Source organism: Ovis canadensis, chromosome 22 (assembly GCF_042477335.2).
Source record: "Ovis canadensis isolate MfBH-ARS-UI-01 breed Bighorn chromosome 22, ARS-UI_OviCan_v2, whole genome shotgun sequence".
NCBI classification, from domain to species: Eukaryota; Metazoa; Chordata; class Mammalia; order Artiodactyla; family Bovidae; genus Ovis; species Ovis canadensis.
Window position 1 is genome coordinate 35,265,973 of NC_091266.1, and position 16,312 is coordinate 35,282,284.

At 37.6% G+C, this 16,312-nt stretch overlaps 1 protein-coding gene across 2 annotated transcripts in view; it reads right to left on the minus strand.

The window, feature by feature from the left end:
* The window catches only part of HPSE2 (heparanase 2 (inactive)), a 690,397-nt gene that overhangs the window by 217,727 nt on the left and 456,358 nt on the right, over positions 1-16,312 (minus strand). For both annotated transcript variants that reach the window (XM_069567227.1, XM_069567226.1), the window contains one exon: positions 9,961-10,008. In XM_069567227.1, the coding sequence (XP_069423328.1) occupies positions 9,961-10,008 (48 nt within the window). The remainder of the gene's footprint in view (positions 1-9,960; positions 10,009-16,312) is intronic.

A 16,312-nucleotide genomic window follows, 5' to 3' on the forward strand; every position in this document is an offset into this window, starting at 1 on the left:
GATAGGTATATTTAGAGATTGCCAGATATTCCAAAATGAACCAGATATACTTTAATGATATTAAGAATTTTAATGTGTCATTTTTGATAAGTTGTATTTTTCAAGGAATTTGTCCATTTCAGTTATCAAATTTGTTGGTATAAAGTGCTTCATAATATTATTCTCTTATTGTACTTTTCATATCTATGTGATCTACAGTGAGAATCCTTCTTTTATTCATGATACTGGAATTTTCTGTTCTATCTTTTCCATTCTCTTGCTTTCTACCTGCCCCTCAATCTCTCCCTCTCAGCTTTCAAATTTGTTTACCTATTCAAAGAGACACTTCCAGTTTATAAATTTTCTATTTGTCTATTTTATATTTTATTGTTTTTTGCTTTTACTTTTGTAATTTTCTTTATTTTACTTAGTTTGGATCTAGTTTGTTCTTTTTCTAGTGTCTCAAGATAGAAACTAAGGTCATCAATATCAATGCTTATTCTTTTCTAATTTAAGCATATTAGAATATAAATTTCCCTCTAAGCTCTGTTTTTACTAAATTCCACAAATTTTGATAAAATATACCTTCATATTTATTTTGAAATATTTCCTACTTTCTCTCATGATTTTTCATTTGAGCCATAGATTATTTTAAAGTGTGTTATTTAATTTCAAAGTATTTTGGTGTTTTATAGATATTTTTATTACTGATATCTAACTTAATTTCTTTGTCATCAAAACAGGCACATGAGAAGATGATCAACATTGCTAATTATTAGAGAAATGCCAACTACAAAACTATCAAACTACAAACTATCAAAACTACAATGAGGTATGACCTCACATTGGTCAGAACAGCCATCATCAAAAAAGTCTGTAAATAATAAATGCCAGAAAGGGTGTGGAAAAAAGGGAACACTCCTTCATTGTAGGTGGGAATGTAAATTGGTGCAACCACTATGGAAAACAGTAGGCAGATTCCTTAAAAAACTAAAAATAGAGTTACCATATGATTCAGCAATCCCAGTCTTGGGCATGTATCCAGAAAGGATGAACATTCTAATATGAAAAGATACATGAATCCCAATGTCCATAGTTGTACTATTTACAATAGCCAAGACATGGAAGCAACCTAAAGGTCCATCAACAGGTGACTGGATAAAGAGGATGTGTGTGTGTATACACACACACACACACCGTGAAATATCACTCAGCCTTTAAAAGGATGAAGTATTGTGAAATATTGTCATTTGAAACAACATGTGTAGACTTAGAGATTATCATACTGAGTAAAGTCAGACAGAGAAAAACAAATATTATATGATATATCATATGTGGAATCTAAAAAATAATACAAATGAATTTATTTACAAAATGGAAACAGTCTCACAGACATACATAGAAAACAAATTTATGGTTACCAAAGAGGAAAGTGGGGGAGGGATAGGATTCACAGATACACACCATTATATGTAAAATAGATAAGCAATAAAAATATACTATATAATACAGGGAACTGTATTTAGCATTCTGTAATAATCCATAATAAAAATAATTAGAAAAAATATATATAACTGAATCACTTTGCTGTATAACTGAAATTAATATATGGCATTGTAAATCAATTATATTTCAATTAAAAACTTATACATGATTTCAATCCTTTCAAATTTACTGAGACTTGTTTTTACAGATGAGCATATATGATCCATCTTTGTTGAATGTTCCATGTGCACTGGAAAAAAGGTACATTCAGATGCAGCCCACAACTATTAGTTAGGTCAAGCTTAATGATGATATTATTCAATCTTCTTTATCCTTCCTGTTTTTATTTTAATCTAGTTGTCCTATTAATTACTGAAAGAGATGCTTTAAAATCTCCAACTGTGACAAGAGATTTATCTATTTCTCTCCTTTTGTTCCTTTAGTTTTTTCATGGGATATTTTGAATCTCTGTTATTAGGTATTGTATTAGTTTTCTATTGCTGTTCTAAACAAATTATCACAAGCAATGGCTTAAAACAATTCAAATTTATTATCTTACAGTTCTGTAGGTTGGGCTTGCCTGGTGGCTCAGCTGGTACAGAATCCACCTGCAATGTGGGATACCTGGGTTCCATCCCTGGGTTGAGAAAATCCCCCGGAGAAAGGAACGGCTACCCACTCCAGTATTCTAGCCTGGAGAATTCCAAAGAGTCAGACACGACTAAGCGACTTTCACTTTCTGTTCTGTAGGTTAGAAACTAACATGGATCTCACTGAGTTAAAATCCAAGTGTTGGGAAGGTTGCATTCCTTCTGGAAGTGCTAGGGAAGAATCCATTTCCTTGACTTTTCCAACTTCTAGAGGCTGTCCACATTCCTTAGCTCATGGCCCCCTTCTTCCATCTTCAAAAGCAACAGTAGCAGTCAAATAATTCTCACATCACATCACTCGACTTTCTTTTCTGTGGTTAAATCTTCCTATGCCTCCTCTTTTCTGACTGCCTCTTTCATTCTACTGCCTCTACTGCCTCTAGTCATTCTTGGGTCCATCTGGACAATCCAAGATAACCTCCATAGTTTAGGTCAGCAACCTTAGTTCTATCTGAAACTTTAATTCTAGGAATACAATTTCACAGTCTTCTTAAACACTGTATTCAGTTCAGTTCAGTTCAGTTGCTCAGTCTTGTCCAACCCTTTGTGACCCCATGAATCGCAGCACGCCAGGCCTCCCTGTCCATCACCAACTCCCGGAGTTCACTCAGACTCATGTCCATCGAGTCAGTGATGCCATCCAGCCATCTCATCCTCGGTCGTCCCCTTCTGCTCCTGCCCCTAATCCCTCCCAGCATCAAAATCTTTTCCAATGAGTCAACTCTTCGCATGAGGTGGCCAAAGTACTGGAGTTTCAGCTTCAGCATCATTCCTTCCAAAGAAATCCCAGGGTTGATCTCCTTCAGAATGGACTGGTTGGATCTCCTTGCAGTCCAAGGGACTCTCAAGAGTCTTCTCCAACACCACAGTTCAAAAGCATCAATTCTTCGGTGCTCAGCTTTCTTCACAGTCCAACTCTCACATCCATACATGACCACTGGAAAAACCATAGCCTTGACTAGATGGACCTTAGTTGGCAAAGTAATGTCTCTGCTTTTGAATATACTATCTAGGTTGGTCATAACTTTTCTTCCAAGGAGTAAGCATCTTTTAATTTCATGGCTGCAATCATGATCTGCAGTGATTCTGAAGCCCCAAAATATAAAGTCTGACACTGTTTCCACATCTATTTCCCATGAAGTGTTGGGACCAGATGCTATGATCTTCGTTTTCTGAATGTTGACCTTTAAGCCAACTTTTTCACTCTCCTCTTTCGCTTTCATCAAGAGGCTTTTTAGTTCCTCTTCACTATTACTTCACATTAAAAAAAAAATCTGGAACAGTATAACTCCATTTACAGCATCCTGCCTTCATCATCTTTTGTAGTATTATTGCCATATATTTTCACTCCATGTATGTTATAATCCCCATACTACAATGTTATATCTTGCATGAGTCAGGCTTTTTTAATAAATTAAGAGAAAAAATATTTATCTATAAATTTATACATTCCAAAGCATTTAATTATTTTTTGAGATCCAATTTTCATTTTGATGCTATCTGAAGAACTTCCTTTATTATTTTGGGGGCTCCAAAATCACTGCAGATGGTGACTGCAGCCATGAAATTAAAAGATGCTTACTCCTTGGAAGGAAAGTTATGATCAACCTAGACAGCATATTCAAAAGCAGAGACATTATTTTGCCGACTAAGGTCCATCTAGTCAAGGCTATGGTTTTTCCAGTAGTCATGTATGGATGTGAGAGTTGGACTGTGAAGAAAGCTGAGCTCCGAAGAATTGATGCTTTTGAACTGTGGTGTTGGAGAAGACTCTTGAGAGTCCCTTGGACTGCAAGGAAATCCAACCAGTCCATTCTGAAGGAGATCAGCCCTGGGATTTCTTTGGAAGGAATGATGCTGAAGCTGAAACTCCAGTACTTTGGCCACCTCATGCGAAGAGTTGACTCATTGGAAAAGATTTTGATGCTGGGAGGGATTAGGGGCAGGAGCAGAAGGGGATGACCGAGGATGAGATGGCTGGATGGCATCACTGACTCGATGGACGTGAGTCTGAGTGAACTCCCGGAGATGGTGATGGACAGGGAGGCCTGGCATGCTGCAATTCATGGGGTCGCAAAGAGTCGGACACGACTGAGCGACTGAACTGAACTGAACTGATTATAGTATTTCTTGTAGCACAGGTCTGGTTGACTTTCGTTTGTCAAAAACATCTTTGTTTCACTTTTATTTAACAAAAAATATTTTTTCAGACAGAGAATTCTAGCTTGACTTTTTCTTTAGCACTCTTTAAAAGATGTAGTTCCACTGTTTTCTGTCCTCCATTGTTTCTGATGTCAAGTTAGCCATCAGTTGTGTCTTTGTTCTCTATGCTGTCATTTCTGTCTGTATACTTTGGAGATTTTATCCATCCTTTTGTTCTCAGCATTTTAATTATTATGCCCAGGTGTGATTTTCCTTGTATTTATCCTTCTTAGGGCTTGCCTAGCATCTTTGTTCTATAAGTTAATATTTTTCACCAAATTTGAGAGAAGTTCAGCTTTGGCTTCTAAAAGGTTTTATGCCCCATTCTCTCTCTCTTGTCCTCAGGATTCTAACTGCATAGATGTTACTTGATATTGGCAATGAGGCTGCTGAAACTTTGATAATTTTCTTCCAATATTTTCTCTGTTCTTAAACTATATAATTTCAAATGATCTATATGTAAGTTTACTAACCCTTTCTTCTGTATTTTCTAATCTTTTAGCAAGCCCACCCAGAGAGTCTTTCATTTCAGTTATATTGGCCATGCTGCATGGCTTGTAGGAACTTAGTTCCCTGACCAAGGATCAAATCCATGCCCCTTGCGTTGGAAACGTGGAGTCCTAACCACTGGACCATCAGGGAATCCCCATCATTTCAGTTATTATTCTGTTTTTCTTTAATAATTTCATTTGGTACTTTTACATATATACTGTTTCCATGTTACTGCCAATATTTCCCTTTGTACTCACTCAAGATGGACATTTTCTCTTAATTATTTGAATATATTTGCAATTGCTTCTTTAAAATCCTTGTCAGCTAATTCTATTATCTGGGTCATCTCAGGGTTTCTAGTTATTGTTCATTCTTGGCCATGGGCCACATTTTTCTGTTTCTTTGCATTCCTAGTAATTTTTAAATTGTAAATTGTATATTGGAAAGTGCGGATGATATGCTGTAGAGATAGAAGAGTGTTAGTTTGGGATCTAGTAGGCAGTTGGATGCATATCTGGTCTTGTGGCAGCTGCAGTTTAGAATTTGTTAGGGTGCCTCTAACAATTTATATTACACATGTTGGTTACACATTAGACTTAAGGCAAATCCTTAGTCCTGGGACACAGACTTTACTCCTGGGCATAAGTCTTTTAGTTTTCACTGGAAAGCATGAGCTGTTTATCAGGCCCCTCTAAACTTGTGAGATTCAAATTTTAATCTCTGTCCCTCATGTGACAGACAGCAGCTGAAATTTCTGTTCAACATTTTCAGACTTCCAGCTGTTGTTTTTTTTACCAGGCTCCTTGGAGTCTCCCTTATATATGTACAGTTCAGAAATTAGGCAAAGATTTGAAAGAAAGTTTATTTGCATATTTGGTGTGTTGCCCCATAGCTTCTTCCTTATGAGATTTCTGCCTTTTGACTCCTTTTTCCAACATCTCAAGCCAATATGACCATGTATTTATTTTGAGTTTAAAGCCATCTCATACTGTATGGATTCTTAAGTAACCACAGATCTCACCAGTGTCATTCACTTCTTTCAGGGATTGAATAACTTCCTCTAGCTCTTTGATCTCTCTTCTGGGTGTGTGTGTATTTTTGTGTATTTCTTTATTGATTGATATTTGTTGTCCAGATTTATCATTGGTATTTGACATAAGCTATTCCACCGTTCCTGTAATCCTAACTTCATCTCACTAACTTTTTCTGGGTTTTTGGCATGGGTTGGTGGGCAGAACAAATCATCAAGTTGTATAAATCCAAGAGCATGAAAGGCCAAATCAAAATAGTCTAACTATATAGACTTATTTATTTATCACTTCACATTCAGAGTTCTGGTTGTTCAGGCTCCAAGCTCAATATCTCAGTACCTTTGGCTACCAATAGACAGATGTATATCAACAAATTCTATGCTCCTTTTCTTCCTGACAATGACTCTTGATTTACTTTACATTATTAAGAAATTTTCACCTCAGCATACTCAGGGTTAGAGAAACATGGCATTTGGCTTTAATTTTCACTGAGTCCTTCTAGCCAGGATTTCTTAGAATTGTTCTGTGACTATCCCAAGTCTTGACTAAGGAATAAATGGCAGAGACAAGGTACTACTTGTTGTCCCCAAATAAGTGTTGATCCTAGAGCCAAAAGAAATGCAACCCCATGCCTTCTTTGGGGGTATTTTTAGAGTAGTTACAAATACACGATATTTATCTTGAGAGATGGCCAATATTTTTAAAAAATAGCTAATAAACTGTATTTGCAAAAAAAATTATTTTTCCTTTAAAAAATACTTTGCTCACTTCACTGCATTTGTACTATGAGTACAAGTACTATTTGTACTTGAGTAGGGGAGAAAAAATTTCTCTGATCCCTCCCTGTCAGCCATGATAACTGAACAAGCCCTACATTCTTATCCACTAATTTTTGTACGCTGATCTCATTACTTCTCCTTAAATACTATAAAGTCTTCATTCTTTAGTCTTTATGCTACATTATCCAGATAGCTTTTGAAGACCCTGAAGAGGATTTTATCTACCCCCCCACCCCCCACCTAGAATGTAATGGGCTTCCCTGTTGACTCAGTGGTAAAGAACCTGCTTGCCAATGTAGCAGACTCAGGTTCAATCCCTGGGTTGGGAAGATCCCCTGGAGCAGGAAATGGCAACCCACTCCAGTATTCTTGTCTGGGAAATCCCATGGACAGAGGAGTCTTGCAGGCTACAGTCCATGGAGTCACAAAAGAGTTGGACATGACTAAGCCACTAAACAACTATAGCAACTAGAATTCCAATAAAGGATCACTGACTGGTTACTAAAGCAGTACCAGTTAAGAGGAGCCCACGGAGTGAGACAGACCCAGCTTTGAATCCAAAATCTGCCACTTCTTTGTAATCTTTGGATTTTATACACCTTTCTCTAAGTTGTAGAAAAATAGGGATAAAAACAGACATACGGATGGCTAACAAACACATGAAAAGATGCTCAACATCACTCATTATTAGAGAAATGCAAATCAAAACCACAATGAGGTACCACTTCACACCAGTCAGAATGGCTGCGATCCAAAAATCTGCAAGCAATAAATGCTGGAGAGGGTGTGGAGAAAAGGGAACCCTCCTACACTGTTGGTGGGAATGCAAACTAGTACAGCCACTTTGGAGAACAGTGTGGAGATTCCTTAAAAAATTGCAAATAGAACTACCGTATGACCCAGCAATCCCACTGCTGGGCATACACACCGAGGAAACCAGAAATGAAAGAGACACATGTACCCCAATGTTCATCGCAGCACTGTTTATACTAGCCAGGACATGGAAACAACCTAGATGTCCATCAGCAGATGAATGGATAAGAAAGCTGTGGTACATATACACAATGGAGTATTACTCAGCCGTTAAAAAGAATTCATTTGAATCAGTTCTGATGAGATGGATGAAACTGGAGCCGATTATACAGAGTGAAGTAAGCCAGAAAGAAAAACACCAATACAGTATACTAACACATATATATGGAATTTAGGAAGATGGCAATGACGACCCTGTATGCAAGACAGGGAAAGAGACACAGATGTGTATAACGGACTTTTGGACTCAGAGGGAGAGGGAGAGGGTGGGATGATTTGGGAGAATGACATTCTAACATGTATACTATCATGTGAAATGAATCGCCAGTCTATGTCTGACGCAGGATGCAGCATGCTTGGGGCTGGTGCATGGGGATGACCCAGAAAGATGTTATGGGGAGGGAGGTGGGAGGGGGGTTCATGTTTGGGAAAGCATGTAAGAATTAAAGATTTTAAAATTTAAAAAATAAAAACACTAAAAGAGTTAATAAAAAAAAAACAGTCTTGATCTCATTTACTTGTTTCGAGGATCAGATGTAGTAATATACAGTAAAATTCCTACCACATTGTTATTATTATTATCTTTGTTGTTATTTTCTCCCATAGTAAATGCCCAATTAACAATTGTCCAAATAAGCACTTGTTGAACTGAATAAGCATTATTTTGGTAAAAGATAAAACACACAAATTACAAAAAACGGTATGAAATAAACAGTAATTGTAAGTTATGGTAAGTACTATGGAAAAACAAAGACAGAGAATTAAATAGGAGTTCTATTTTAGATAGAATCATCAGGGAAGGCCTCTTGAAGGAGATGACACATAAGCTGAATCTTAAGAGATGAGAAGGAGTCAGCTACACAAAAAAAAATAAAGAAAACAACATTCCAGGCAGAGGGAATGATACACACAAAGTTCCTGAGGCAGACATTCATGTGAATCCTCTACAAACTGAAAGACCTCACCAGTGCTGTGACAGAATGAGTACAGGCAGGGTGGGATCAGAAGAGAGCCGTGACCAGACATAAAGGGCCTTAAAGGCCGGAGTAGAGAGTCTGAGAGTCTGGCTTGTGGTCTACATGCAAAGGGAAGGAACTTGAGGGAATTTAAGCAAAGGAATGACAAGATCCTCAAACCCACTCAATCCAAGGCTCACAAAGACAAACCGAAGGAGAATAAAAATTTCTGGAAGTATTTGGAACTTCTTGTGTACAGAAACTAAGAATATAAATGGAGAATAAAATATTTTTCATTATAATTAAAGTTATTGATTGCCAACAACCAAAAATTCTTTTAGGATACTTAATAAAATTATATTCACTTTTCTTTGTTTCATAACTGTCATGAATCCTAAGGGATTCTGTAACCCACTTAAAACGAAGGACAGACAGAAGGGGTAAACATGCTAAGCAGGCAGGATTAGAGTAACTCAGAAAGACGGCCATAGCTGACAGCTATGAGGGCCCAGAATGGGAATGCATGTCTGAGCTGTGAGGATCACGTTAGATGAGAGATGATTTGAAAGATGCTATGTGACATATCTCTTACAGAAACGAAGGGCAGGATTCCAGTATAAAATCGGTGAGACACTGTGAGATGCTGGACATTCCAGCACAAATTTCATAAGGGGACTTAAAGAAAATTTAAATTTATATATCAGATAACTATCTTTACCAGTCAAGCTACCCTCGAGTAACAGGTCTCTGCCATTGTAAGCTTATTCCCTGGAACATTGATCCTTTCTCAAAACTGCTCTCTCTCTCTCTTTATATATATATATATATATATATATATATATATGTGTGTGTGTGTGTGTGTGTGTGTGTGTGTGTGTGTGTGTGCGCGTGCGCGAGCGCACATGTGTATTACTTGCTTCATATTGGTGACTCTCTTGGTACTAAATAAGACTACTGCCATTAATATAATGAAGTGTTTCTATTTTCTTATGATATATTAGATAATTAAAACTATTTACTCTCTTAAGGAAATTTATTCCCCCTGAAAGAGCTTAGGGTGGCATGCTTAGATTCCCATAACCTGTACACTAATGAAAGGTTAGTTTAAAAGTGTACACAATAGCTAAGCTTTCCAAAATGTTACCCTGTTTTTGTTTTCGTTTTTGGAAACAATTAAATTATATTACTATGAGAGCCTATGTATCATAATAATAACTTTGGAGTTAATTTTAACTATTTTTCTTGGAGGATGAAGGATAGTTTATTAAATATCAGTTATAACTTCATGACAACTACTAATCTTTCATTTCACAGCATTTGGAAATAAGTAAGAGCAAAAAAGGTGAATACCTACTGTTGCCAGGTAACTGCATCCACTGTGCTTCCTGCCACCTTCATGAATCTGTAAGAAACAGAAAAAACAAAGATGTTGCAACTTAAAGTAAGCCATATCCCCAGGGATGAAATAAGCTGAGACATAGATCAGGCCAATTCCTGGGCAACTGTGCTTTCTGAGAGGGTCCACCTCCATGGTCTATCCATAGCCTTTGAAGGTCAAAAGGTACAGAAGGTGAAAGCAATCACAATTCTAGCTCTCCATACATCCTTTACCATCTGGAAATCAATACTCCAAGACAGCATTATATCTATGTCTGTTTTCCCAATCTCATGCCTGATGGCTCCCACATTGCTTTCCCTGTGATCACCACCTATCTTTTTCATCTCCTATTTTCTGAGAACTTTGAGATCTACTAAGAAATAAACAATAACATTTTCCAAGGAAGACAGCACAACATATGCCTTTGGAAACCCTCTCTTCCTATAGAGAAAATGGGAAAATGCAGTTTACTTATGTAAGTATAAGTCGCTCAGTTGTGTCCGACTTTTTGTGACTGCATGGACTGTAGCCCACCAGGCTCCTCCATCCATGGGATTCTCCAGGCAAGTATACTGAAGTGGGTTGCCATTTCCTTCTCCAGGGGATCTTCCCAATCCAGGAATTGAACCTGGGTCTCTTGCACTGAATGCAGATTCTTTACCATCTGAGCCACCAGGAAGCTCATGTAAGTATGGTGGTGGTTTAGTCATTCAATCGTGTCCGACTCTTTGTGACCCCATGGACTGTAGCATGCCAGGCTCCTCTGTCCGTGGGATTTTCCAGGCAAGAATACTGGAGTAGGTTGCCATTGTTAAATATGCAGTAGTGATGGACTGCCACACCTGTCTGAGTGTAGAAACTTGAGCACAACATAGAGAAACTTAACCATTTCTGGAGCAGTTAAATAGAGAACTGAGTTTCCCAATCAGCATGCTCAGCTGTTTTCCTGAAAGGCACTCAGCAAAGTCTTGCTAGTAACTCGCCACCCTCCTGTGCCCTTTGAGGTTCCATCAGAAACACTGGGCCAGAAGAAAGCACCCAAGGCCACATAGATTCCATGTTGTCATTGTTGTTGTTTAGTTCTTCAGTTGTGTTTGACTTTTTTGCAATCCCGTGGACTGTAGCTAGCCAGGCTCCTCTGTACATGGAATTTTCCAGGCAAGAATATGTTTCCTACTCCAGGGCATCTTCCTGATCCAGGGATCGAATCCATGTCTCTTGAGTCTCCTGCATTGGCAGGTAGATTAGTAACCACTTGCCACCTGGGAAGCCCAACTGGCTAGAGAAGTAGTATTTCTAGACATCCTAAACAGATCTTTTTTATGGACTCATGCCACCCCTTCTAGGAGTACTTCTTTTGGAAGCAGGACACAGGTAGCCTCTGCTTTTGGAGCCCATGGATTTCTCTTTCTCTTCTCCTCTCCTTTCTCTAGCCCAGAAAAACCGCTTGAATCTGGGAGAGTAGCTCCACTCTCCTCACTATTTCAAGTTCTATGCCCAGAATTCTTGCTTTAAAATTCAAAAGCCAGAAAGGCTTGTACATTCTCTTCTCCATCGTTTCATGTCCCACCCCGGAGCCAATAAGTACACATTCTTGAATAGAGAGGAGGAAAACGGAAAAGTCCAGGGAGAGGGGAAAACAGATTAGGATCCAAAATACTATCCCTGTCACATATGCACTCTAAGCTGCAGAGACCAAGTAGGAAAACCCAAAAATTAAGAAGGGGAAATGAAACTGAGTACCCCCTTCCCAGGATATTTCAGAAATTAGAAAGCCTAGACAAACTTAGACACAAGTGTCATTAAGTATTGGGTTGGCAAAAATGTTTGCTTGGGTTTTTCCATAAGGTGTTACAGAAAAGCTAAATAAACCCTTTGGCCAACCCTGCGTGTCTGTGTGTTTACATGGGCTTTACTCTTACAAAATTATTTCTAAAATCTCTGAAAAGTAAAATCATCTCTATTTACATACAAAAAAGACCATAATGAAAATTACACTGATATTTATCGTGCTTTCTCATTAAAATTTTTTTCAGTTTTCTATGCTTATAATTTCACATAACTCTCAAAACAGCCCTGGTAGGCAGATATTTCTAATAATATAGTGGAGATGGCTAAGTCACATAGAGGTTATGTGACTTGTTCAAATTCATATCGTAATGCAGACTAAATTCAGGTTTTCTGATTCCAAATGCTATGTTGTTTTCAAGCTGTTTTCACTAAGGCCAAGAAGTACATAACAACTCTAAAATGCAAAAAAAAAAAAAAAAAGTTGAATTTTTGCCTTGAGAAAGCACTACCCTATATTTTTTTAAAAAGTAAAAAGGCCTCAGCACCTCATTTGCTTGTTGACTTCCTCTCACAGACTTGAGCATTTCAGTGTTATCTGTAAGGCAAGGAATGTACTGGAGCAAAAGTGTCGAAAGGTGACTGAGTCAGAGCCTCTGCTATGCAACAACCACAGTAAAGCTGAAAAGACAGACAATGAGACAAGCTAGCAGTGCCTTTGTGCTGCGCTACTGGTGTGAACTAACTGCTGGGGCAGAGCAGTCACGGGAGTAGCTAGCTCTACCTTCTGTGGTGTTAAAAGAGGGATAAGCACCGAGTAAAGCTTCATATCTCACAAGACATTGAATCTCATATTGAAAGAAGGGTAGGATTTTGCCCTAAAAAGCAGGTCAGGCATAGGAACAGCTTGAGTAAAGCCAGATAGAGTCAAGGTGAGTATTTTCTCAGGAGTCCAGGATATGTGGATGTCAGGGGACAGGTAGGAAGTTATCTGACAGACTAGTCACATAACTGGTCCATGATGCTGACACATCCGGCCTTTATTCATTCCTTAACATCCTGGTACAAGTTGACGTCTTATTTATCTCTGTATGATTAGCACCCAACACAGTATTGTAAAATACAGCTAGCTCCTCCTGCCTGTTGGATTTATCCTGTGCTTAAGCAAGTGGAGTGTCAGGCTCAAACATGAGTTTTAAGAAGATCACTTTGGCTACAGTAAAGGTGAAAAGTAGCGGTGTGGATAAATTGGTGGGAGATGACTGCAGAGTTATGGGAAGCTTTGAAATGTGGGAATGAATAAAGACACAATTGAAAAAACACTGTTGGTGCATCCAAGAGGGTTTGGCAAGGGTGAGTTTAAGTGAAGAAAGGGTGTAAGACAGAGTGTGAGAGAGAATCCCGAAGTTTTAATTGCAGTAATGCCATTGCCTAAGACGGGCAATACTGGGATAGACTTTAATGCTGGTGTTGCTGAATGTATTCCAATTCTTCTGAAAATGCCACAAAGAACTTGAAGCAAATGGTCACTGATGATAACAGTTATGCATTCACAAGAAAATTAGGGGTAAAATGCCCTTTCTGGCTAAAAGGTTCTGGACAGGCAATTAAGAACACATCAAATTTGGTGTCTTAGAAACTGGAAACTTGTCTTTTATGATATTATGATCTGGAGTTCCTCATATGCTTTGGATAGTTTGTTCTGCTAAAGGTTGATAATTAAGTCTTTAAATAACCTTCCAGTATCAAAAGTTATATTACAAAGGAACGGGAAAACTAGCATTAGCATCAGGAGGATTTAAAATAATGCAAAAGTTTTCTCCCCACACTCCTACCTTATCCTCAAAGAAAATCTATAATTAAATGCAAAATACACTGGATCCATATATGTAATGTTATATAGTTTACAGAGAAATATTTTTAAATTGAGTGTAGGAAAAGACCTACCATGGACTGGGAAAATCAATTTATTCTTCCTAACCTAATTTACGGGTTTGATGAAATTCTAATTAAAAAAAAAAACACCAGATATTTTTGAAACTTTGCAAAATCATTCTAACATTAATCTGAAAGAAGCCAAGAATGTTCTGAAGAAAAATTGGAATATCAAAGGGATATTTATTTGATCTACCACATATTAAAATACACCATAAAACCTGCAATTATTAAAACATTCCTAGGAGTTAGTCAGGAGATCTTAGGAATTAGTAAAGAGATCAGGAATTAGTAAGGATATCTATGGAACAGAAGGGGATTTTTATAAAAATTTATATATAAGAATCTATTACATGGAAAAGAATTTAGTATGTGAAAAATTGAAGCATATTTTTAATGGTTTCATGTGATTTGTGACTATTTGGAAAAAAAGTAAAGTTAGATCCTTAGCTAAGGTCTTATTTTGTAAAATAAATCAAAATATTAAAATATAGTTTTGTTTATATTATTTTATATAGTTTATATTATTCAATATAATATTTTTTTAAAATGACAATCTCAATTTAATATGTTTAGACCAATATTATTATTTTAACTTTGGTAGCACATTTAAGCAGTAGGAAAGTTGAGGGAAAAACATTATTAAATATTTGTTCACATGAAAATTTTTGTAAACTACATTCTTCCTTTTTCTTTCTTAGCAAAGTAATGAGAACAACTTCAAAAACATGGGAGCATTACTACACTTATTCTGAGGAAGAAGAATCTAATTCAGAAATAATGTCAAACAAAATATGCATTTCCAAATACTACTACCAGGATGACTTTTTTCTTGGGGATGGTTTTGGTCACCACCTCCTGTACAATGTTAGAAACATCTGTCCATAGTTGTTCAGGCACTCTGTCTAGAGATCTAATCCCTTGAATCTATTCATCACATGACAGATTTTATTTTCTTGGGCTCCAAAATTGCTGCAGATGGTTACTGAAGCCATAAAATTAGAAGACACTTGCTCCTTGGAAGAAAAGCTATAACAAACCTAGACAGCATATTAAAAAGCAGAGACATCACTTTGCTGACAAGGGTCCCTGTAGTCAAAGCTGTGGTTTTCCAGTAGTCATATATATGAGAGTTGGACTATAAAGAAGGCCGAGCACCAAAGAATTGATGCTTTTGAATTGTGATGCTGGAGAAGACTCTTGAGAGTCCCTTCGATAGCAAGGAGATCAAACCAGTCAATCCTCAAGGAAATCAAGCATAATATTCATTTGAAGGACTGATCTAAAGCTGAAGATCCAATACTTTGGCCACCTGATGCGAAGCACTGACTTATTGGAAAAGACCTTGATGTTAGGAAAGAATGAAGGCAGGAGAAGAAGTGGGTAACAGAGGATGAGACAGTTGGATGGCATCACTGACTCAATGGACATGAATTTGAGCAAACTCCAGGAGATAGTGAAGGAGAGGGAAGCCTGATGTATTGCAGTCCATGGGTCACAGAGTCGGACATGACTTAGAGACTGAACAACAACAACCAGGATCACTAAACACACTTTTGTTTTTTGAGAAGTATAGAAAATTCACCTAAAATGGAACAAATTTTCTGCTTTCAGAACCCTTTGAATGATTTCTTAAAAATCTAGAAAAACAAAAACCAAGCACAGAAATAACACTTGAAAGGAAACTGATTAGACAAAACTCCACAGAATAGAAGAATTGTTGACTTCTTCTTAGCCCCATGTTCCCCCTCTAAAAATTAGGATTTTTTTTAATATCTACTGTGTATCTGTATCATTTCCATACTCTGTTTTTATATCTATACTGGCAATGAGCAAGACAACAAGTCCAAAAAGATTATAAATTTCTGTGTTTAAATCTAACATTGATGGATTCCTCTGCTCCCTAGTTTTGCCTGTTTCTCAGAAACTGGCCCAAACCACATAAATGAATAACTTCAACACAGCTGCAGAATGCTCAGCAATAGTAATATTAGAGGTGGAATAACATGTACAGAGACTAGTGCTGTCAGGAGTGAAATACCACTGGGAAAGTGAAATTCCATTTAGGGTCCAGTATTATCCAAGGATTTTCAACCATCCACTTCCATTCTAATCCCTAGATTTAGGTCTATGAATGAACAAGTAAAAGATGACCTAGGATGTGAATAATGACAAAAAGGGAAGATCTTGGGTTTTCCAAGGTTGGATGTCTCCATACCTGAATTATGAAAGCAGGAATCCTGGATGATTATTTCAGAGAACAGAAGATGTCTGCCCTCATGCTGACATCCAGTCATGCAAAAAGGGACAAGAGAAGCAAGGGGCAGGGACCTCTACCTAAGGAAATTGGCTAACGCCAGGTAGACCTTTCAGGCAGGTTGAAGGGATCTTTCCCACTGGAGCAAATATGCTGCTATGGAAAAGAACAAAATATCCCCTTACATTGTGAGAGTTCCTTTCCTCCCCCAAGGGACCCCAAATCTGGGAGAGTTTCTTTCCTTTGTTATCCACCTGCACATATGACGTATCTAAAATATTGTTGAGCCTTCTCTCCCAGGGCATATCACAGCTCCCTCTTATAATAAGGCACATCTTTATTCATGGT